At 32.4% G+C, this 25815-nt stretch overlaps 1 protein-coding gene across 2 annotated transcripts; it reads left to right on the forward strand.

Moving 5' to 3' along the window:
* The first annotated feature begins 10996 nt into the window (after window positions 1-10996).
* On the forward strand, window positions 10997-14299 carry LOC108480963 (probable phytol kinase 3, chloroplastic). 2 transcript variants are annotated; one of them, XM_053026478.1, is made up of 6 exons: window positions 10997-11126; window positions 12098-12165; window positions 12658-12789; window positions 13028-13143; window positions 13753-13867; window positions 13969-14299. In XM_053026478.1, exons 1-6 carry the CDS (start codon window positions 11058-11060, stop codon window positions 14144-14146), a joined length of 678 nt encoding a protein of 225 aa, XP_052882438.1. In that variant the 5' UTR covers window positions 10997-11057; the 3' UTR covers window positions 14147-14299. The 2 variants fall into 2 exon arrangements, with proteins under 2 accessions (XP_052882438.1, XP_017639611.1); XM_017784122.2 differs by having other exon boundaries at window positions 11026-11524.
* The last annotated feature ends 11516 nt before the right edge of the window (window positions 14300-25815 follow it).

Raw genomic sequence — 25815 nt, forward strand, 5'->3', positions numbered from 1 at the left:
TATTATTGTCATTAACTTGTATCCTTGTTATTAAAATATCAATATTTTATTTATTATTATTACTATTATTTCTTTATTTTATATTATATTATTAGTTTCCACTATTAGTAGTGTCAGTTCTAGCCACAATTAATATTTCTAACATGCATATATATATATATATATACACACTTTATGTAACATTATTAATAGTTATTCTTTTAATATTATTACTATTTTTTTTGAAATATATGTATATATATTATGTGTATATTCTTTTAATAGATATTATGTATACATCTCTATAGATTATTTTCCACCTTATATTATGTATCTATATTTTTAATATTTTTCTATACATCATGTACATATCTTCAATACTATTAATGTACCTTTCTTTTTACCCATTATTATGTATATAATTTAATTAGTATTATTAATATTATATTTTTCGCGCTTTACATTACTATTATATGTTCATATATATATACCTTTAATGTTTTTTGTTTAACACTATTATTACGTTTAATATCGCATGCATGGTTATTGTTTTTAATTTTATTATCATATTTATTATTTACTTGATGTATTTCCAATTCGGTTCTTACCCATTCGTATTAGTTTGTTTTTCTTATTATATTATTAGCATATCATTATTTATACTTTATTGTAAATATTGTTTTTATTTTTATCTTTATCCTAGCATTCTTATATTATATGTTCATATTCGTCCTCCTCATATCATCGTTTGTACCATTTATTCACTTATGATTTCTTTTTATTTATTTATTTTATTTAAAAAATATTTGATTCATTTTATTAATTTCGATAAATAAGGCAACGTACCAATTTAACGTTTAGTCATCGATTTCATCGTTATGTTGGGTGAACATCAATCGACTTGTGTTAAAACGGTATGTCCTTCTTAAAAATCAAAAGAATTGAAAATTCTTGTGTTTCAACCAGATCACGACTAAATGTTACATTGAACTCGTATCTTTGAAAATTAAGACAACATGTGTTTTGCAAGATGCCAATTTTGGGCGTTGCGAGAGTGCTAATACTTTCCTTGCGCGTAACCGACTCCCGATTCCTAATTTTTCTCTGGCTTTTGACGTAGGCCTAAACTCGGTCTTCTTTTTATTTAAAAAAAATGAATTTTCTTTCAAAAGAAGATGATTCATTAGGTGTTCGATCACACCCTAAAAAAAAAAGGATCGGTGGTGACTCCCCTTTTTATTTTAAAATCAAATTTCAGTTTGTCAAGTTTCCACTAAATCACCACAATTAGCGACCAAGCTAAAATTTTTTACGTTACTACAGTAATTAAATTATTTCATTAAAAGAGTGTCTTTTATAGGCAATTACATCAACAAACTCAGGAACATGAGTAAATATATCTAACACCTTCTCATAAACTGAAATCATTGAAGGTTAGCTTCAGTTTAAGCTCGTTATATTGCTATTAATACCATATTAAAACAAAAGCAAATGAACTCAAGGGCCACCTCTGAATCAAATTCTTCATGTTACAAATGCCTAGAGCACACCTAAGCTTTGTGCATGCAACAACTTTGAGGGGCTTGGTAAAGATATCTGCAACCTGGTCCTCACTTTTGCAATAAACAACATCAATGATCTTCTCCTCGGTGAGATCTCGTGGAAAGTGAAATTTTACATTTATGTGTTTGCTTCTCCTATACAATACTGGATTCTTCAAAAGTTTAATTGTTGAACCATTATTAGAGTAAGTTGTGGTTGGTTCTTGCTGTGGAAAATGAATCTTTGCAAGTATGTTCTTCAACCAAATGGCTTGAGTATCACAGATAGTTTCAATCACAAATTCTACTTCTATGCTAGATAGCGTAACAATTTGTTGTTTCTTGGAACGCCATGCAGCAGCTCCTAAACCTAGCATAAACACATAACTCGTGTTGGAAATATACTATTGCAAACAAAACTATTGGCACTAACAGGAAATCAAACTAAGTGTAATTCATACAGCCAAATGAGGAAAATGAAACTCAAAAGGATTGATTTTCTCGTAAAAGTCAGGAAATAAATTGAAAGAAACTCAAGTAAACCACACCAGGTTCTATTTCCAAGATTAGATGGGTCACAGATGATCCTGCTTAAAACATGATCTCTTAGACAAAATATTGCACTAATGTAATTTAGTAAAACATCAGAATTTTTAAGAGAGTAAGAATGCGAGAGAAAAGAGAGAATTGAGTTTTCTTGTTTTCGGTTGTTGTAAAAAATGAAAAGAGTAGCCTACTATTTATATTGTTTTTAGAAGAGACAAAATGATAAAATAACAGTGTCAATTTTCAAATATAGTAAAATATTTTCCTCAATAGAAAATATTCTACAACAATCAAAAGATTTTCTCAATTGAAAATATTCTACAATAGAAAATATTTTTAAAAAATATTTCTGATTTTTCATTACCAACAACTCGAAGTACTTTTCTCTTTTCTTGTACAAAATACCATAGCCATCGGTACCTTGCAAATACTTGAGAATTCTTTTAGCTGCCAACAAATGAGTTTCTTTTGGATTCTCCATGTACCTGCTAATAAAACTAACAAAGTACATTATGTTAAGTCTAGTGGTTGTTAAATACATTAGACTTCCTACAATCTGATTGTAAAGAGTGATGTCGATCTTCTTCTCTGAAGACTTCTTCTCAAACTTCAGCCCCATATTTGTAGGTGTGGCGACAAAATTACAATTTTGCATCCCAAACCTTTTTAAAATAAATTGAACATATTTGTTTTGTGAAATAAAAATTCCACCAGTAATTAATGCATTAAACTAAGGTCTGATATATCAAACTCTGTCATCATTGAATGCTTAAAATTTTTAAGCCATGTAAGATAATTCCTAGAAAAAATTAAATCATCAACATATAAGATCTTCAAATTTTGTATAATATGTCTGATCATATGGACATTTTTGAAAACCTATCATATTGATATAGCATCAATACAATTGTACCAAGTTCTTGGAGGTTGTTTTAACTTATATAACGCCCTTTTCAGTCTATAAACTTTATGTTCATTTCCATGCTTCACATAACTAGGGGGTTGATTGATAAATACTTGCTCTTGCAACTCTCCATCTAGAAAGATTGATTTCATGTCTAACTGATAAATTAACCAGAGATGTTAGTGCCACCATTAATTTGATGGTATCAAGTCTAACTACGAGAGCAAATACTTTTTTATAATCAACACCAAACTCTTGCTTGTAACATTTGGCCACCAATCGTGACTTATATTTGCTGATTTCACCATTCTCATTGAATTTGGTTTTATAAACCCATTTCACTTCAATTGTCTTTTTCCCCTTTGGAAGATCAATAAGCTCTTAAGTGTTTTTTTTTTAATTGCTGCAATCTCAACATCAAACAAACAAGTAAAAATATAAAATTGTAAAAAAATATAGTTATCAAACAAATAAAAAAATAAAGTAAAAGAGAGATGCTTTACTTGAAATAAGAGAGAAATTGTCGTCGTGGTCATCGGTGGTGGTACAATGGCCAATGGGCTCATTGGAAAGGGTGGGGTCATGGTTCGTTGTCGCTGTTGTTGGATTCCTTAGGATTCAAATGTTGATGATGTGACCATTGAAATTTTTATGTTGCAAATAAATTTAAAAAATATTACGGACTAATTATAGAGAGATCCCTATCTTTACTCAGAAGTAAAAAAAAAAAAGTCATGTCAGCAATCTATTAGTAGATTAACAAAATTTTTAACAGTAATGATCAATTTATTTAATTATCTTAATTAAAATGATTAAATTGATAAAAGAAAAACTAAATACAAATTACTGTAAAGTTTAGATGAAGTCATTTAAAAAATTTATAAAAATTGACCGCATATTATGAGAAAAAGGAATTTATGGGTACCTCAAGGATCTAGCAAATGCATTGCATAGTCTATTGTCAAGAGTTGAGGATACTCCTTTTTGACTTTATTGAACTTATCACAATATCATACGAAAACAGGAGTCGGATCTTTGTGTTATATATAAATGCGTGTGGGCAATGGTCAAAAGCAAATATAGAATAATGAAAATTGGTTTTGATTGTATTTAATTGATTTCGGAGGCAATGTGAACATTGAAAAGTGTTGCTTTGTGTTGCATGGTGTTCTACTCTTTTAACTTTTGCTTATTCTTAACCAAACCCCCTAAAAAAAATTGTGGGTTATACTTCGTATTTTCGGTCGAACAGACGATGTAGTATTATAGAGTTTTTTTTTGGGCGACAAGATGTAGTCGCTAATGAGTTTTTGTAGTAATTATAAAGAGAATTTTGTACCCCTTTTGAGAAAACTCTATGAGAGTTAAGGCTTTGTTTTTGGGGTTTGTGTTTGCACGTTTAATATATTTAAGTTTATTTTCTTCGTATTGTACTCTCGTTTGTTTACTCATTTACTGAAAAGTTGGAGCCTCCTTTTCCCATAATTTTTATCATCTTCGGAGGAATTTTTCACGTAAAATTTGTGTGTTCGATCTTCTCCACCTTTTCTATTTCGTTGTTTATACAGATCGATCCTAACAAAAATAAATACATAATATTGAAATCATATTTTATTTATATTAAACTCAAATTACACAATTAGTTATTTTAGATCGATTTACTAATTTTATAAATATTATTATTATTATTATTATTATTATTATTATGTATACTTATATTTAAGAATTTGATTAAATTGGTATCACACATCAACTGGTTTATAATTTAATTTTAAAATTACTAAAATTCATTATTTTTACAAAATAATATTAATTTTGTCCTTTCACATTTTATATAAACTCTAATATATATAATGATATTTGAACCCAAAACATCAACATAATTTTTATCAATTCAATTTTATCATCTCGTAATATTTGATTTTAATATTAATTCTTTAATAAATTTATTGAATAAAAATAAAAATTTTCATCCATGGCACTACAATCTAACAAAATTGTAGGTTTTTAACCGACCTTAAGACGCAGACAGAACCGCTAAATCTGAAATTGGAATTTAAATAGAGAAAGGGAAAAAGGGGAAACGAAACAGAAACTTCCTAACTATAGTCGAAGCTAGACATGCATTAATTCAAGCAAAGAAAAAGTAGCAACAACAGCCAAAACACAAGACCTTGTTGTCCTCTTCGGTTCAATATTGAAGACCTACATTTTTGTGGGCTATCACAGCATGAAGACAAATACAGAAGCCGGAGCTCCAATCCCCTTACGTTAAGTTTTATTTTAACTGCTTAGCATATTAAAATTATTTCCAATATGTGAATTTAACCTTTCAAGGTTTCTTCAGTAATAATTTAACCAAACTCCGGATGATCCGATATGGCAATAAATAAGGTACAGAAAAGTATCTTCTCTTCTTTTTCTTTTTTCTTTCCTCTTCTCTCAGCTGCGCCTCAACTATATATATATATATGTGTGTGTGTGTCTTTATCTTCTTTCTTCAGTACACCAATCAATATGGACTTTCCCCAAAAGCTTCAGACGTTTCTTGTTTCGATTGCAGCAATTTTCACCAAACTCTGTCCTGAATTATACCAGCAAGAAGAGCCACCATCTCTGCAACGGCCAGCAACCGTAGCCGGTATCGACATCGAACGTCAGCCATCACCATCATCCCCGCAACCTCAATTGTCCTCTCAGCTACACCCTTTACTTGCACTCCAGAACCATCAACAATGGCAAAATACAGTAATAGCATTTTGCTTTTCATATGCACTGGGTGTATCCCTCCAATATGCGACACCTCATCAGTCCAATCAACACCTCCCATTTCCCATGGTTTTGCTTTCCTTCCTTGTTCTACTTACCTTCAGTTTGATGTTGGGTGCTTTCTTTATCAACCCATATTGCACCACAACTTCAAATGCATTGCAGAAACTTGCTCTCCTTCTGGCAGCAGCTGCATTCACCCACACTCTTTCGATCCCCTTGTCGTTCGAGCTCAAATGCGCCATATGGGCTGTGTTTCTCCTCCCCTTCCTCACTGCCATAATCTTCACATACTTGAATACAAAGCCGGCCTGATTTTAAACTTACTACCTGCATGTTTCATGGTGCCAGCCTGCATTACTAGGTGGTGTAACAGAGCATCACGGAGTCGAAAAAATTATTCTTCAAAGTTAAATTATCATTGCTTGGGAATTGTATAAAATTTTGGGTTCCCATGGGGAGTTTGACTAGAATCGTTGTAATTATCTGTATTACTATTAAAAAGAATGAGAAATAAAATCAAAATTTTTGTTATACCACTTTCGCAAACAGTTACACGTGTCACCTTCAAGTGAACCTCACATTAAGCGAGCCTCTAATGTGAAACTACCCTTGAGTGGACCTCAGGACAAACAAACCTTCGATGCGCACTACCCTCATCAGGGTCACAAAGAACTTCACGCTCATTAATTACCAAATTATCCTATGATGTCACATCACTGATTTATAGGATCACATTGTCATCTCTGCAAAGAGACGATATATGGCTTTGTCGTCAGTGAGGTCCCGAAGCATGCCATCCCCTATCTCATGTATATAAACTTTCTTAGGCATTTGGGAGCAACATCCAAGTAAAAACCAACCCTTGACTATTTATTATTCCTTTCTTACAACATTTCCTGCTATCCTTACCACCGTTTCACCACCATAATACAATAGCTTCCCCCACGGGTGGAGTGTCACCTCTCTTATCGTCCTTCTTCCTTTGTTGGTTTCAGTCATCAACAATTGATGTGATGAGTATAGATTGACCATGATTGACCTAGATACCATCCCACCAATTTCCAAAACACCCCTAAGAAACATCGCTCATAACTAGCCTCAAACAACTACTGAGAAGGCAACTCAGGAAATACAATACATGCATTTCAACCCCTATCAACAATATTATCAATACCCACCACCTTGGTACTATGGCCAATACCCTCAAAACCATGCCAGTGCCCCCCGATTAATCAAAATTCCTAAAATTCTCAATCAGGTTCACAGTAGTTTATAGAAATGCAAGAGAAGATGAAAACACTTGGAAAAGCAATTGTCTTCCCAATAGAGACTATATTAGGAGCAACAAAGGTTTCTTCAAGAACAACTACAAAGACAACGATAAATGAACTTAAGAAATGAGAAATGAGAAAATCATTGAGGAATTGGAGGCAATTAGGGATGTCTAAAGGCAAGATCCTCAAGAAGATGAAACTACCAATTTCACACATAGGTAGCAATGTAACCTTCGGAGCAAGAGCAATCCTATAGATCATCGTAGAGGAAAACGTCAACAACTTGATGAGGATATTTTTGAAGAATAACTTTAATAGTTAAAAAGAGAAATGCAAGATTTTAAAAGGGTAAAGTCATCAAGTTTCCTTAGGAATGTTGAGATTTAGTGTCTTGAGTGCAATTTTTCATCATATATACTTGTAACTTTTTAACAAATTAGTTTAATAAAATTTCACCATTCTCATTACTATCATTTACATATGTCTTCATTGGTTTTTGCGCGTAAAGCAAAATGTATAAAAAATATTACCTCCCTAATTACCTTACGTTTAACTAATATTAAGTTGTATTATATAAATAGATTATAATGCGAGAAGATAACTTATATTAGTAGGTAATCTAAATTGTCTATAGTTTGATTACTATTATACTATCTATCAAGTCCAATTTGGGACATACCTTGTCTTGGGTACCGGAGCGGATGACTCCTAAAAAATAGAAATATATGTGTGATTGTTTGGATTGACAATACATTAAATAAGACCCAAGTTGAATTTATCTTAGATTCATTTATTGGATTTATTTACTTATAACGTTTATAGTGTGACTTACCTCAATCTCAAGTAAGTGACAAATTATGTGTGCGTGACTCATATACTTTAATGTGTTAAAAACTTTAATTTTATTGATAATAAAATTGAAAGCTGATATATTAGATATACAATTTTTGCATAATATAACTTTATTTACAATAATAAAATTTGATGTTGATTACAGTACGATATTTAGTGGTGCGAACTCTATATGTATGTAACTAAATATATGTTGGATGTTAAAAAGTAAATCTGAAGCACCCATTTATAAACCTGAAACTTGAAATAATCTATTACCATTACAAGTTAAATTTCTTTGGGTAATGAACAATGAAGAGAAGTTTTAACGACATGTGTTACCATTTCCTTTTTCTATTGATTTTCTCTTACTTGAAAATTGAATTAAAAAAATTAAAATTTGTATATAGATATTTTTATTTATTTTAAACTTTGTAGAATTTAAAATTATTTTTTGAAAACATTTAAAGCATTGCCACGAAACGAAAGCGGTCCCCCGGTGAGGGGTGAGGTCACCGTCACAAATCTTCATTCAAATTTTTAAACAGCCGAACCCCTTGGCAAGCCAATAAAGTTAAAGACTTGTATTTTTATTATATTTTAATTACAAAATTATCTTTTATGAATTTAAGAACGAATTTATGCTCGCATCTTAATTAGTTCGATTTTCACGTGTTTAATTTTGTAAGATTTATTTATTTTTAAAATATTAAAAAATATTAAAGTTAAATGTAATATTTACAAAATCAATATACGAGTTTTAGTCTAGACTCAAGTTAGAGTTAGATCTAAGTAAGTTTTGATGTTTTCAGATTTAAATCATTTCTAATTTATATCATTTGAATTTACATATAAGAATATTAAAACTCAGACATGATTTAAACTTGAAATAATTCAATTTAAATTGAAATATATTTTAATTTGATCAATACTCTTAAAATTATTTATATATAATTCATTCAATTGGATCAATGACTATAGTATTAATATAATAATCCATTCGTTTGCTCTAACAATTAGAATAATGTACAATTTATCGTTGTTCTTAAAATTACTTATACACCATAATGTCGTTACTTTCATACATAGACTAATTGATGTCGTTACATTCATATATAGATTAATTCAATTGAATTAATGATTTTATGATTAATTATATAATTGATTGATTAAGTTTGTGATTAAGAAAAGTGTATGCACATAATGTCATTGCAGTAGTACATAAAAGATTTAATTGGATCACTTGAATATACCACTAATTATATAATTCATTTGATTATGTCCGTATAATTAATGATAATGTAATTAATAATATAATTCATTCAATTACTTTTATAGATAGTTCAATTCAATCGATAAAATTAAATGATTAATATTATAATTTATTCGATTACATTCATAATTAGGTAACAACGAAAATGCACATAACATCATTACCCTTCTACAGAAATGATTCAATTGGATTGTTGAATGTCTGACTAATTATAATTCATTGGATTAAATTAATATAATTAATGATTTTATGATTAATAGTAGAGGTGGAAATTGGGCGGGTTTGGGGATAATAATTGTATTGGTATTTATTGAGACAAAATTACTTTCCTACTGAAAGTAGATATTGTTTCTAGTTATGTGTTTGATTCGTGGTTGTTCGACCCCACATTCAAAGTAATTCTTGGTACGAGAATAGCAAAAAATGTTCTTTTGTTGAAAGCTAGGAATGTCTAGGATCTGTCTCTCACAAAACATAGGTATTTCTTGGGAAAAAGTTTATTGCCATAAATATTACAAACTATCTCAATTTTCAAAATTTTAATTTTCCATCGTGATAGAAAATCATTTTTAAACTGGATTTTTTCCAACACACCATTCTTACCATTCCCATTGTTTTCATTTTTAAATTGCCCTTATTCCTTATGGTCTCTCCCACCATTGCTCATCTCTTTGGGCTTGAAAGATTCGAACTTGTCTTTCCTTGGACCAAGCTTGAGAAAAGACTTCGCCTCAACCATGGCTATGGTAAGTTCAATGATTCCCTATCAACGTAACTCTTGTTTTGCTAATGACTTCAACCCATCCTTAAACTAGTAAAATGCTTCTTTCTCACTCAGGTTAGAGATTTGAAGCATCAATTCCCTGAAATCTTTGACATACTCCTGAACATTACCTTGTTGTGTAAGCTGACGCAACTTAGCTTGAGTCTCCTCCTTGGTATATTGTGGGTAAAATTGCTTTTTGAATACCTTTTGGAACTCCTCTCAAGTTCCAATCACGATCCTACCTCGTTTCTCATCTTTGAACCTACGACACCACCATAAGAGAAAATTGTTCCATCTCCCTAGAGAAAATTGTCCACATACCTTGTGGACCTTGTCCTCTTGAACTCTTTCATATTGGGGACATCCATATTATGCTACTTAGGAATCGGAACCAGCATCCCATGATCATCCATAACGGCATTGAGGGCTTCTTTCATCGCATCCCGATAGGAACTGATAGCCTCCGCTACATAGTCCCTAAGCTGCTCCCTCATTGAGTCCAACTCATCAATGTGTCCCCTAACTACCTTAGGTGTTTCCTTCACACCATCCATGGATCCCTTGAGAATGGTCACCCGACCTTCCAAACTCGACAGCTTACCCTTCGATCTACTATTTTTCCTAATCTTCCCATGGGTTTCCATCGGGACATTTTGTTCGCCTGCTCCTTTCATCATCTCAACTAGTGCCTTTGAACATTGGCTCAGATACCAATTGTCACGAGGCTAGAACTTTAGTCCAACAAACCGTGTGGACTTAGGCTATTTACTTAGCCTAACTCTCAGAAATGAGAATTCACAAAGAAATTTCTCTAATGCACTAAAATAACGCGAAAACAACTCAAAAAGACAAAGAGGCTTGAATCGAACAAAATAACCCACAAGAAAACAAAAACACATTGAGTTAATGCTTTCAAAAGTATTCTCTTGCTTTGAATGGAGTACAAGCAATGAATTGATTACAAGTGAGGGGAAATGTTTTTATTTATAGATGAGCTCTTCCCGATCGAACAGTACAAATTAAATTACATCATCAGGTATTAGTGCAAAGATTTAAATTTTATATAATCTTATCCATTAGGATTTACATTAACTATAATTTATATTAACTATCAAAGCTTCAAATAAATCTACCTTAATAAATTGATTTCATGAGGTAGATAGGTTTGTTCATGCCACCGTTCCCTCCGTCCTCCGTGTCAGGGAGGAGACAGCCGACAATCACCGCTCTATTTGATCAGGTCAAAACCCCGCCAACCTCTTTTCATCATCTCCGTCACGGTACTGAAGCGAAACATTTCGTTTTCTATTTCCAAATGCTGACTCGAATACCTCAGTTCACCTTAGTAGACCAAATGTTTGGCAGTTTACTAGATATTTATTATTTTAGTATTTATGCATATCCATTTAGCAATTTTTCAAGGTGGGAATTTTTTTTAAAATAGAATAATCATGTTTTTCAAAAATATATGCAATTTTTTTTAAAAAAAACTCATGAACAATTTTATTCGTGGCGGTTGGGAAAATGTTATATGAAAACTCTCTGGTGTCCGACTTGTTCGCCGCCGTGGTTTGCTGCGGCGTTATATTCGCGTTTCTCTTACTCTGGCAAGTAACCGCCAAATGCGGCGTAGATCAGGTCAGTTATCCACTTCGCTTTTATCGGTATAGGTTGCATCTAAGTAGAGATTTTGGCCTTTGGTTCGATTCGCCCAAACTCAGTGTTATCGCCATCATTACTTGGCCTTTTTTTTTCCCTTTCCTTTTCTTTGATTATATAGATTGCACGGTCAACGGGTCTTAAACTTTGTTTGATATAAGAAATCATTGATTTTAAATTCTAATTTGTGGAGACAATTGTGATCAAATTCAGTTATCTTTGAATCTTTGGATTTTGGATTTGTTTGAATTATCCTTCTAATTAGTTACTTTTCTCATTTCCTACTGGATAGAAATGTGTTTGACTCTGGATATTTTCATCATTTCAGACAAGAAAGATTGATTTTTATTACGGTCTGATTATGGTTTTTGTCCCCCTGTTATCATTTGATTTTAATTTAGTATAATTTGGTTTCTTTAATTTTATAATATTGACGTGAATTTTAAAAAAAAAAATAGGGTAGATATGTGAATTTATTATTTGTTAGGATTGATTGGAATTTTAGGTGTTCATTTGTAAAAGTTTCATTACTTGTTTGTTCTGTTGTTTCAGAAACTGAATAGGAAGCTTGTGCATATAAGTATAGGGCTAGTTTTCATGCTTTGCTGGCCATTATTCAGGTAGTCTCCTCCTTACCAAAATTCAGGCTTTATATTGTTTGTCATGTATAGCAAAAAAAGAACACAGATAATTCGTATGATGGACAATCGAGAAACGTTATTCCTGGAGTACAATTTTTTCCTCGAACAGAACAATTTGTACGCTGCACTCTGAATTGTCCTTGAATTCTTAGTAAATACCGATAACTTAAAGTGAGAAAGAAAATATGGAAAGGATAATTAATCCTCTTGACACCGGAGTAGAAATGTTACCAAATGATTATAGTTAGAAGCTCCTTGATAGTGCTTCCTCCTTTGAAGAAACACCTAAAGAGCTTGAGAAAATAATGGGAAATTGACTCATTTATGATGAAAAAATGAAGGTGAAATCTTGGTTACTCTTCTATTGAAAATATTGTACATTGTTTTATTTGAAAATACTACTCACACACACATATATATTGTATACAACAGTATTCCCTGGCAGAATAGCTGATACTTTTATCATTACAGTGCAGGGTATCGCGGAGCAATTTTAGCAGCTATAACTCCTGGTGTCAATATTATACGAATGCTTCTTATCGGTTCTGGAATTTGGAAAGATGAAGCCACTGTGAAGTCAATGAGCAGATATGGAAACTACAGGTTATAGATTGAATACGGAAACTTAATGTCTATGTTACAATACCCTGAATGTTTTTACTTGCTAGCAGCCAAATTAGATCCATCAAATTGTTTATGTGACGTTTTTCTTGAAAGTTGTTTGTTATTTGATCAAGTGATATGAAAACGGTATTGGGTCTTTGTTCGATTGATTATTGTTTTATCTTTTTCCTTTTTAGGAGTTTCTTCTACTTGTCCTTAACGTTACTTCCTACATCAGGGAACTTCTCAAAGGACCACTCTATTATGCTATAACGGTTACTTTGGCTTGTGTGGTCTATTGGAGGACTTCACCTATTGGAATTGCTGCCTTATGCAACCTTTGTGCTGGAGATGGTAACGGCTGACTAATTCATTTGCTTTTCCCCTATCTTCTATCCTTGTCTATTTTGAATAATTGTGGTACTTAATAAAAATGCTTGAGAATTGCATACTTTACCTTCTTTACTGTTACTGTTAATAACACTGAACATCCTTTAATTATGATCCAGATTCTAATTGAATCCTCAAAATATTAGTATCATATTAGTTGGGTCTTCCTTCTGTCAATCTGGCCATCAGTTTGAGTGTTAAAGTTTAGTTAAGATCTAACATAGAGCATATTTAAAACTTGTGAATCAAATTTTAAACAAGTTTGTACCTATCACATTGATAGCTTGGACTTGATGGGCAAAACAAATTAGCTCTCCAAAATTTTAATGATGTTGTCCTTTTTCTTTACTTGTTAGATCTAAGTTGCTTATGCAGTAGGTACACACATGCTAAAAATTTGATCCACGTGTTTTAAATATATTTCATGTCAGATGCAAGCTGCCTTTAGGCTGAAGGAAAGATTTGATTGATATGATACTAATATTTTGAGGACTGATGTAGCACATTTTGAAATTCAGAGACCAATTTTGGAATTTGGATCATATTTTGAAGACCTTACTTTATCTGTTTTAGGTTTGGCCGATGTTGTGGGAAGGCGATTAGGTAGAAAGAAACTTCCTTACAATAGGAACAAGTCCGTAGCTGGTAGTGTTGCAATGGCAACAGCTGGTTTTTTGTCCTCTGTTGGGTAAGTGTTGTCTTGATATTCTCTTGTCCCCAGTTTTTTTGGTTCCATGTTAAGCATCAACATGATATAGCAGCATTAATGCCAAGCAATATTTGTAACAGGTACATGTATTACTTTTCTTACTTCGGTTATATTCAAGAGGGTTGGGGGATGATCTTGCGTTTCTTGGTTGTGTCTCTTGCCTCGGCGCTGGTAGAGTCTCTTCCGATTAGCACCGAGCTTGATGACAACCTCACCGTTTCATTAACCTCAATATTTATCGGCAGTCTCATTTTCTGATTCAAGAATCAGTGTAAAACTTGTTGTAAGTTATATGGAAGCATTGTTTTTTAGCTGCCAATTTACTAATAAAAATTTGTTGTAACTTAGCACAACTTAAAAATAAGGCATGAAATGATGATTCCATTGATGGCATTGTAGTTCAAGTCCAAATCTGGCGTTCGTTCTTTATGTGTTTCTAATGGCAATATTTGAGGCTTCGTTATTATCCATTAATGTCCAATTTTCGTTTCTTTAAATTCCCTTTTTTAATTAACTATTCTAGTTAAAACAATGATTTTGATTTTTTCCGAAATTAGGGTATCCATAGTCGACAATAGTGTCTAATTCTTTTGTTACGGATGTTGATTAAAGAAAAAAATTATGTAAATATTTTGATTAAAATGGTTAACTATCTTAATTATTTGTAATTATTTGTAAAGTGTTGTTAATGAGAACAAAGTATTGATAAATCATTCTGTTTTTATTTGTTTATTAAACTAACCAAATACTATTAAAATATGTCGAATTTATTTATGTTCATGAATATGAATATGTTAGTTTAAAAGTCATTCAAAACTCGTAATTATTTAATTATTATTAAAAACCTTCTAATTGTTCTTAAATATGTTCAATAATATTTTCATAAATATATTAATTTAATGCTCACGAATGTATTTATTTAATTTAAATAATCGAATTATATATATAATTTTAATTAAGCAAAAGTAAACATAATCTAAAAAACAAAGCAAGGAAATTAGCATAAATGAAAGTGTTTGTCTAACCTGGATTCATTTACTAAGGTTGATCCATAATATGTACATCAACTAATTATGGCTTTCTTATAAAACAAGAAAAGAGAAACTCACTTTCTACACAGGGTGTTTCTCATTGACTCGCCTTGAATAATCTTCTACTTCTTCTTCCTCGTCGTCTTCGGCTTTATCCTTGACGTCGGTCACGCTCCGGCTCCTCAAAGACACCAAAAGCCAGTTCCTTCGCTGTGGAATATTATCAGAGTCCGAGCTTCTACTGCACCTAAAACGAGGGCAAAAAAGAATATATGCAAAGAAGAGAGCAAAAAGAACGACGATAATAAGTAACCAAATTTTGCCGTGCAAAGCGAAGTGCTTGTCGTGCGTTAATGCGAGCTGCGACGCGGACAGAGCTAGTGGTAGTGAACATAAAGGCTCCATGGATGGTGAAAATAGAAAGCTTCCTTAAGCCTATCCTTCATATGGGAGTTTTTAAATCTTTCTTCATCGTATGAAACGTATGACTTTAGCTGCAACCATTCTCATTTTCGTATTTGTTTTAGGTTCCTTAGCCGCATTTACATCAATAATTTGGAGCTCAAATCATTAGAATTGGGAAAACAGAAATTGCCTTACAAGAAGGCAAGAAATGTTATTTGTATAATTGAATGATGTAGAAATGTATATATATAAAACAAATCTAATACCACCTTCTGAGTATGGCCAAAAACAGAAAAAATAGTGTCACGAGAGACGAGGTTTTTATGCAATTCTTTTAAAAGAAAATTTTAACACTAAATCCAATATTATTGCATTTATTTAGCAACTACAATTAATTCATTTCAATAATTATATTTATGATTAATCATTATAAGGCACATTCGAATAGATAACAGGAGTCGACAATAGAGTAGAATGGGATGAGATGATTTTTTACTAACCTCGATCTAATATACTAGTTTCATAGAATTTTTTTTTTTTTGCATACATATGAAATATAAAAAAAATATTTAGGAAATTAGTTAGGGCTTCAAAGTCGGCACATTCGAGTATCAACTTTGACTATTTTTTTTCACCATTAAAGTCGTAACTTAGGGCTTACGACTTTCATCAATTCTAAATGCTCTTATAAAAATATGGTATGACATTATAGATAATCTTTGAAATTTCATCAAAATTTCAATATAGTCTATCTCAAAATTTTTTGGTTTAAAAGTAAATTGCAACTAAAAGGAAAGTCACTTACAGTGTGACTGTTCAAAAATCTGAAATGGCTTTAAAAGCCAAGTCCTCTCCACCCAATAAAACCAAAGGGGCTACTGCCCCTATGTTATATCCCAATCTAAGTGCACATTCTACAACGTTTTTCTCTCATTGCTTCAATTCTACTGCTAGTGTTTCCTCCTCTTGCACAATTTCTTCAACCCTTGTTCATTTTCTTCCCATCAATGGCCTCAAGAGGCAACCATGATGGAAGGAAGTTGATCAAGGAGACTCTTCCAAAATGTTGTCTTATGGAGAAGGCTCTAGGCAGCCAACAGAGACTGGCCCCCAAACCTTCAACGTAACCCTTCTTCTTTCCACTTCGAGTCAGTGAATGACCCCCAAGCACTTTCGAATCCATTAGTCCATGTCGCGACCTCCACGTGGATGTTTCCCTCCTTGTCGAGTTCAATCAAGGTTTTCACATTTTTTACTTAAAAGGGTTGAGTCATCTTGGGTGGTGTTCAACCACCCTTCCCAATGTTGGACAACAATCTTAACGTTGATTTTTACCAAAGTTGGTGCCGCCATTGCCAGTGTCCCCCTACTCATTATCGTAGTGTCCCATAATAAGGGATCCAAACCCCACCGATGAACTATTTTGGATCAAAGAAATCTCAATCTTATTTTTTTCGGAACAAACTAATGGAACTCCACCTGATGAGCGAGTTACACACTGTTCAGATCTTGAAAGTGGAGATGATCATTAAGAAATTCAAACTGAGAGTGAACTCATGGTTGATTCAGGGTCAAGAGGACCTAATGTACAAAATGGAAATGATTCCTTTACCACTTTTGGAGTCGGGCAAAAACCCTCGGAAGTTCGAGAGGTTCCCAAGAATCCCATCCTACCAAAAACCCATGATGCTACTTGTATGGAACTGTAAGGGTGCGCATCACCTGAACTTTATGAAAACTATGAGAGAAATGGTTCGTCAGCATAGCTTTCAAGGATGATTATTACTAAAACTAAAGTTTGGGCCTCTGATATGCCCATAATTGTCAATAGCCTTCCTTTTGATATTTAGATCAACACCACTATCATGGGATGTCAAAGCAGTATCTTGTTTGAAACACCCCTTCCCCGACTCGATTCCGAGTCCGAGCTACAAGATGCAACATCCGTTTCCAGAGCAACTATTGTTAAATATAATGTAAATAAACCAACCAAACATTCAAACATGTCATAAACTTATTCTCATTATGATATGTAATCAAATTTGTGCTTTAATTGAGTTTACAAAAGCTCTTTTATTGACCCAAGCTTGAAATATGACCAAATTGAAAGTTTTAAAAATTCGAAGCCAACGTCGTGACATCGCCTAACAGTATGTTATGTCGTAACCTTAGGCCATTCGGTGTCGCAATATGACTCACTTTCAGCTGACGTTGCAATGAAGAATACTGCTTAATGGGACATGGAATCTATTTTTAGTATAAATTAGGCCATTTGGCACTTATTTCATGTCAAACTTTCAAATTCCAAGTTTGGTGCATAATTGTACAATCTTACCCGCATAAAATCATCCCTTAATTGCACAATCTTACCCGCATAAAATCATCCCAAACACATACCAAAACATTGTATTTAACCATTTCAAATTAACCAATCCAATATACCTCAATTTGGCATTAAACATATCAGTTCAACTTATTCAAGCACAACCTATTCAATCATGCATTTTGCCATTCTTTGCCATTATGTTCACTATACCTTTTCCTACTCAAACATACCATTTTAATGTCATTCATAATGTTACAACATGTTATTCAAACATACTATACCAACAAGGCTTTATCATTACCAAAATCAAGCATTTTAAAAGGTTCAACCATACCAACTTCTAATTTAACAAAATTATAACACCTATATACATGCCATAAAACTAGACTATAAAATGAATGAAAAACTACGGAATTAGTAATGGGATAGTGTGAGCTTTTCGACAATCCAATGACACGTTCTGCAAGCAGCAATCTACAAAGAAAAGAGAGTCAATGGAGTAAGTATATTGAATTTTTTGCAAGTCCATATGAAAATCAATTAACTTACCTTAGTATTATAACAAATTTAAGGATTAATTAACAATTTTGCCTTTTCCCCGATTATCTTCGATTTTGTTCAATTCTCGATCTAAACAATAATTTAGTTCAGTTTATCAATTCAAACCACTTTATAACATCATATAATATGCATGAGCCAATTCAATTTCATTTTTTAAATGTTCTTAAAGTTTTGCATTTTATTCAATTTAGTCCTTAAAATCAAAATGGTCAGAACTTTCAAATTTGAGCTTTGATTTTGAAACCGATCTCAATTACATCCTTTTAAAACTCTTTACTGTCCATAATTACATAAATTTTACATCAATTTTAAAATTTACACTTTAGTTCCTATGTTAAAAAACTAGCAATTAAACTTTACAAACTAGTCCTTTTCCACTTCTAAGCTTAAAATCTAACAATTTAGTACCAATTTATTCAAACATTCATCAATTTCAACTTTTAGAAACTTTAACGATTTGGAAAATTGGTACATGATCTAGCTAAATCAAGCTCCCACAACCTCAAAAACATAAAAATTACAAGAAAATGACTGGACTGAAATACTTATTTAAGGGCCGAAAGATTAGAACCGTAGAAAGTTTTTCCCTTTTTATTTTTCTTGAAGTTTTGGTGATAGAGAAGAGAAAAATAAAGATGCCATCCACTTTCAACCTTTTATACCATAATTAAAACTAATTAACCTTTTTTTAATTACTTTAATTTTAATTAACCTATATTAATCTTAATTAACCAAATTTGGTGGATGATAACATCATCCTCCACTAATTGTTATAGCAAAAAGTTTCAATTACCATTTTAAACCCTTTGCAATTTAAAATTTTATAGCGATAAACTTTTACAACTTTTACAATTTAGTCTTTATACTTTAATTAACTATCAATTTGAAAAAAATAAGGGACAAAACTTTGATAAACTTTAATACTAACCTTGTAAATATTAACTCGAACATTGAAAATGGGGTTCCAAAACTACTGTTTTCAATACTACTAAAAAACGGGTTGTTACATAGTTGCTTTGGCTTTCCTCTATTGTTACGATCAATCACCTTTGCCATACGAAAGTTGCTTTGGCTTTCCTCTGTTGTTATGATCAATCACCTTTGCCATACGAAATAGGAGGTTCATGTCTTCATGGTGGTACATAATACTCATTTTCAATGGCTTTTATTTGCAATCTACACTAGCCTAAGATTTAATAAACATAGATTACTTTGGCATAACATGAAAGTCGTTTATAGTCACAATTTACCTTGGGTCGATACTAGGGACTTCAATGAGATCATTTATAGTATCGAGAAACTTGTTGGGCATCTTTCATCCCATTCCTATATTAGAGAGTTCCATGATTGTCAAAACCACTATGACCTTACTGATATTGGCTTTAAAGGACCAAGAATTACCTAGTCCAACCTTAGGAGTCTTTTCGGTTTTATCCAAGAAAGAATTAACTATACGTTCGCTAATCCTATTTTACGTCTTCTATATCCCAACACTACAATCACACATCTCTCTTGTTCTCGTTTAGATCATTGTCCAATTCTTATCGATCTGGATAATCAACGTTAGTGGCCTAGAAATAACCTCTTCCAACTTTAATTAATGTGGTTGAAGCACCTTAATTTTAAACGAATTCTTGAAATTTTTGGGTGAATTTTGATTGCCCTCTTCTAGATATGATTGAGCCCTTTACAACTTATCTTATGCATTGGAACCATTCTAATTTTGGAAATGTTTTTCGTAAAAAGAAACATCTTTTAGCCCTTATATCGAGTACCTAAAAAGCCCTTGCGGAGCCTCTTTCAGATTTCTAACTAACCTTCTTGCTTGTCTCCAAATAGAGTTTAATGGTGTGCTTAAAGAGAAAAAACTTCTATGGGCCTTAAAATCCTGGGTAAACTAGACTGTTGATGGGGAACGTAATTCTCGCTTCTTTCACCTATCTATTATGCTTAGACAGAGTTTTAATAGAATATTTGGCCTAAATGACTCAACAAGGAGATGGATAATGAGCAAACTCGAACTTGAGTCTCTTGTCCTAAATTATTTCACCAACTTTTCACTACCTCGCAGGTTATTTCTACTTTCTAATATGATGATTTTGGATTAGGATAGCCCTAACTTTCAGATATTGATAAATAGTGTCTTTGCACGGAGGTTGGCCCAGATGGCTTACACCCCTTTTTCTTTCAACGATGTTGGCCTCAAGTGAAGAATAAAGTTATCACAATGTGTTGGATATTTTTTGTAATTCTCAAGCGAGGCAAATTTTATCACACAATTCAGAAAAATTGGATTATGTAATATGTCCTATAAGATCATCACCAAAATCTTAGTAAAGCTACTTCTTCTATCATCTAAACATTGATCTCTCCTTTCCAAAGGAGCTTTCTTCTAGGCTACCAAATTTCAAATAATGCGATTATTGTTCAAGAACTTTTACATTCTCTTAATCATATGAAAGGTCATGGAGGTTCGATGATCATCAAATTAGACCTAAAGAAGAACTATGAAAAACTTGAATGAAGTTTCATCCAAAAAGTCCTTACTTTCTTCGGGTTCCTAAGGACTTGGATTCGTCTAATAATGAGTTGTGTCTCGACCACCTCCATGTTGGTTCTTCCGAATGCGTCTAGACTCAATCATTTTAAACCATTGAAAGGTATATGTCAAGGTGACCTCTTTCCCCCTACATTTTTATTTTGTGCATAGAATTCCTTAGTCTGATGATCTTAAGAGCGATCAATTGGCAAGATTGGAACCCTCTCCGGGCATCTAAGAGTGGCCCTACTTTCTTCCATCTCATCTCTGGGAATGACATTATCTTATTCACCAAAACAGATGAGAAATCAGTTTTTTCCATTAATCATATCTTGTAGTTCTTCATGTAGGAATTGGGTCAAACCATCAATTTTGCTAAATCTCATGTGATCTTTTCTCCTAAAGGCCCAGATAGTACAAATGTTTCTATATCAAATGAACTTGATGAGTTTGTTCTAAAGAAATTTACGAGTCTTTTGAATTATTTTTTATTGATTTTTAGTTTTTAGTGTTAATGATAGTTTTTCTTATGTTTTTCTCCTTTTAAGACCTCAATTTATGCCATTAGGATTCTAATGGTTGATTTGAATTTCTGTAGGGAGATGACTATGGTCAAACCTTGAGGAAAACGTCAACTATTATGGGTGTTGCGACACTGATGCATGTGTATCGCAACACTAACCCTTCTTTGCCTTAGGGGGAGGAAAACTTCAATAAAAAACCAACCTGGAGCAATCTACCAAGGATGTCGAGACACTAGGTGTGCGTGTTGCAACATTGAGCCTCGATTTCTCGATAATAAGCTTTCAAGGTTACAACTCTAAGCTAATAGTTGAAGTGGATGAGCCCAATGCCACTATCATGGATGTTGCGACATCAAGAACCCCCAAGCCAAGATTGTGATTATTACCAAAACATCGTGACACAAAAACTTGGGTGTTGCGAAAATGAAGTCCGATGCGGTGAAAAATATTACATGGGCAATTTTTTGTCTAACATCAACTAAAGTCAAATCCTTATCGCAAAGGACATTTTTATCAAATGTTAGGGTTATAAAATTTGTTGTATTTAAGGTTACTTGATGCCAAACAAAAAAGGAGGCTCTTTTATCATCTTTTTGTCTTCTATTTTTTTCTTTTTACCATTTTTAACTTTCTAAGTTTTCCTTTCTTAGTTTAGTTAGTTAGTGGTTGTTAGTTTCTTAATTTTTAATGTAGCTTTAGCTTTCTTGTACTTAGATACCAAACTTTCTTTTGTTTTTTTAGTTCTCTTCAAAGTATTCAATAGATTTTATTATTTTTGGCTTTCAAAAATGTAAAAATATCATCTTTGGTTGTGATTTTATCACCTTTCATGTTGCTATCATCTTCAACAAGGACCCCTTCAAGAGTTACAAAAACTTCTAAGCCCGGTCTTTTTTATGTTCTTTTTTATGAATCATCTAAGAATGAAATTGACCAATATTTGTATGTTGATGATAAATAGACACTAAATATTATGGTGGCTGGTTGATTGAAATATTGTGTGGTTAGTTTTTAGGTCAATGAATAACTCGTAAAAATTAGATTAAATTGAATAGACTTCAAAACCCAGAATTGACGCCTCTACGTGAACATTTAGATAGGTGAGACCAATAGGAGAACCTGTTATGAACCAATTTGATTTTCCCAATTAAGTTTAGTGAGGTTGAGAGATAAACCAGACTAAATCGTCTAATTGGGTAAGATGTTGATCTAAAGGTGAAATTGGACCGATTAGAAGTTTGAGCAATTTAGATCCCCAATCTAAGAATTAACTAGCAATATGGAAATCAGTCAACCACTTTATCTCATTGAATTGATATTTGTGAACTTTTGACTGTTATTCAATTTAGTCCCTATTGTGTAGTTTAGTGTAATTAACTTTGAATGATGACTTGTCGTAAAATAGTACTTAGTGATTAGCTAGTTAGATTTCTTAATTACATACGTTATCTTTTTCATTCACTTTATCTCCCGATCTCTCTTGGGCTCGATCTTTGGAATGCTCTGAGTGTTCCACTGTAACACTTAAAAATATTACAATTGACCTATCACACTTGCAATCAAGCCACTTTAATTCTTAATATTTTGTGTTGATTTTATGTTCGACATTCGTACGCTACGGAGCGGTCAGTGGGTTTGACATCACCAAATCCTTTGTTTTTTTTTTTTTTGTTTTGCCTTTTGGGAAATTTTGATTTATTAAAATACCTTAACTTTTAGTCAGAGCAAATCTATTGAGGGCTTTGTTCAGAAGACACTTAGGAATGCTTGTGAATTCACAAATCTATCCACCCTCTTAAAAAATAGAAGGGTTTCTAATATTATGCCAGTCTCCTAAAAGCCTTCTTGTCTTGGATTGCTAAAACTCAACACAATTGACTCTTCTTTGGGCAACTCGAGTAAAGCGGGTGTCGGCTCTCTAATTTGAGACCATCTTGGAAATTGGGTGGTCGGACCCTATTGCCATATTTTGAAAGCTACTAGTGTAGAAGCTAAACTTTAGGCATTCCGTGATGGTCTTTCACTTGCACATGATCACAACATTTCGCACATTGAAGTTGAAGTAGATGCTACAAATGTGCTTTATTTTATGTAGAACACCACTAATCGTAACCTTGTGTTATGTCCTTTGATTGATGAGTGCAGAATGTTCCTTCATTCTATGAGTTCTAATTGATGGAGACATATCTTTCGGGAAGGGAACAAGTGTGAAAATGCTTTAGCCCGCATGGGTAGTAATTTCCAATTGTCTTTGCCTTTAGATGTAGTTTTTGTTTCTAATTTACTTTGTGTTTGTCCTAATCCCCTTGATTGTTTAAGTCATCTTCTCCAAAAGGATGCTTAGGGGTGGTTATGTATCAAAACTTATGCTAATATTTTATGAATAAAACACGTTCATTTTCTAACCAAAAATAAAACTTTTATCTTAAAATTGTACTTCTTTAATAAGCAAACTTAAATTTTGCATATTTTAAAAAATAATTGTATTTCAATACTTAAATTTTAATTTTAATTTAAAATATAGTTTAATATTTTTAATTAAAAATAACATACTATTTTTAAATATAATTTGATAAAGTATAACAAATTTCATAAATTTTAAGATGCTATATAGACAATTTTAAGATGAAACTAAAATTTAAATACCAACTTCTAGTGTCATGTACCCTATTTTATATATTTTTAAATTTATTAAATACTATGTTTTATAATTTCAAAGAAGTATTTTGTTAATTTAAAAGGATTAGTTTCATTTATACTAAAATTCAATTATTATTTTTAAATAATTGAAAGAATGCAATAACTTCTAAAAAATTGAATTAATATATAAAACTATTAAAATAATATACAAATTATTAACTATATAAGAAAGTAAATACAAAATATATATACATTAAATTAATGAATACATTTAATAATAACGATTAGAAAATGAATTTTGAATTTGTTTTTAAAACAAATACGCAAAACCAAGAGAAAAGATTAAAAATCAAGCCTTATTGGTTAAACTTGGTTGGCGAATAATTAAGGAGAAAGATGCAATTTGGGCCAAATTCTTTACTTTTAAGTACCTACTTGACCCCCATAACTCACATTTACTACCAAATGTATCCCCAATTTAGTCGTTAATGAGGAAGATTAGTCAATTTATCGAGTCTGGAATATGATAAGTTATTAGAGATGGCATTTTTCTAACTCTTAAGAGTGATAATTGGACAGGGAGAGGTCCAATATGTCAATTAGTTCAAAGCCCCCTATCATCCCTAGAGGAGTCTTGGTCTGTTGCACAAATTCTTAATAGTTGGACTAATAGTGAGTATAAGGTGGGCGCAAAATGCTATCCTGCTCTATTGTTACGTAGCAATAGAAGCCCGCTCATGCTGCTTCGGCGGCTCTTTTTTGCCTTCTCTTCGCTCTGCTGGACAGGAGCGCTAGTGGACATGTGGATGGAGCAGGCAAAGCGTGTCGTTCATAATGGAAAGAAAGATACCACTACTTTGCCTCTTTGTTGGACCGCCGCCGCGAACATAGTGGTATCTAACCAAGACCAGGAACCAATTAAAATTTGGATCTTGACATGTTGGTGGTTTTTAACCGCAGGCATATTGCTAGGAAGTTGGTGGGCTTATCATGAATTAGGTCGGGGATATTTTGATGATTCAGAAGGATTTAACTTGTAATTGATTTCCTTTTAAGTATTCCCATCTCGTCTCATAACTCGGGCATGAATTTTATCTGCTGAGGCCTGTCGCAATTTGGAGTCTTTACTTTGGCAAACACCTACTCCTTTATCCTTTCCTAAAGTGACCTTTTTCATGTCACCTATTTTGGTTCTAATTTGAGTTTTTAAGTTTTTTTGTGGAAAGTTCGTCTCCTATCGAAGTTAAAATTCTTTCTTTGGAAATGTGGGTAGAAAGCACTTCCCACTAGGACCTTAATAGCTCGTCAGGGTTTAAACTTTATTGATCTTTATCCCTTCTGTTCAAATGATCAAGAATACATTGTTCATTTGCTTCGGGATTACCACCTCATCCAACATTTTTGGAATGATGTCTATTCTTATTTTTGGTTTAGACCTCCTAGTTAGGTAGCTGGGAAGATTGGATTCAAAGTAATGTCACTTTGAAAAATTGGATTTAACATCCTTCAATTCGTTGGCACATCTTTTTTACTTTCACCTTGTGGAAAATAGTTGTGTCATAATGCTTTAGTTTTCTCGAACATTAGATATTTAAGGGATTCCTGCAACGTATGCTGCTTAGTGCTAGAGAATTTACTACTTTTGCGCCTGCTGTGAAAAAGTTTAACCTTCTGAACATGTTGGTTTAGCAAAGACTTAATTGAAGTATAGAATAAAAGATGAAATGAAGGGATCATCTAATTCATTATCAATGCAGCCCTTATATACAAGTCTCAAATAACAACCTCAACAAAAATTCAAATTGCTACTCCTACTAACAAGCTAACAACTCCTACTACTACTAACAAGCTAACAAATCTCCCTAGGACTTAATCTTATTTTTTTAAAAAAAATAGTTACG

The sequence above is a fragment of the Gossypium arboreum genome, chromosome 1 (genome assembly GCF_025698485.1).
Source record: "Gossypium arboreum isolate Shixiya-1 chromosome 1, ASM2569848v2, whole genome shotgun sequence".
Classification (NCBI taxonomy): domain Eukaryota; kingdom Viridiplantae; phylum Streptophyta; class Magnoliopsida; order Malvales; family Malvaceae; genus Gossypium; species Gossypium arboreum.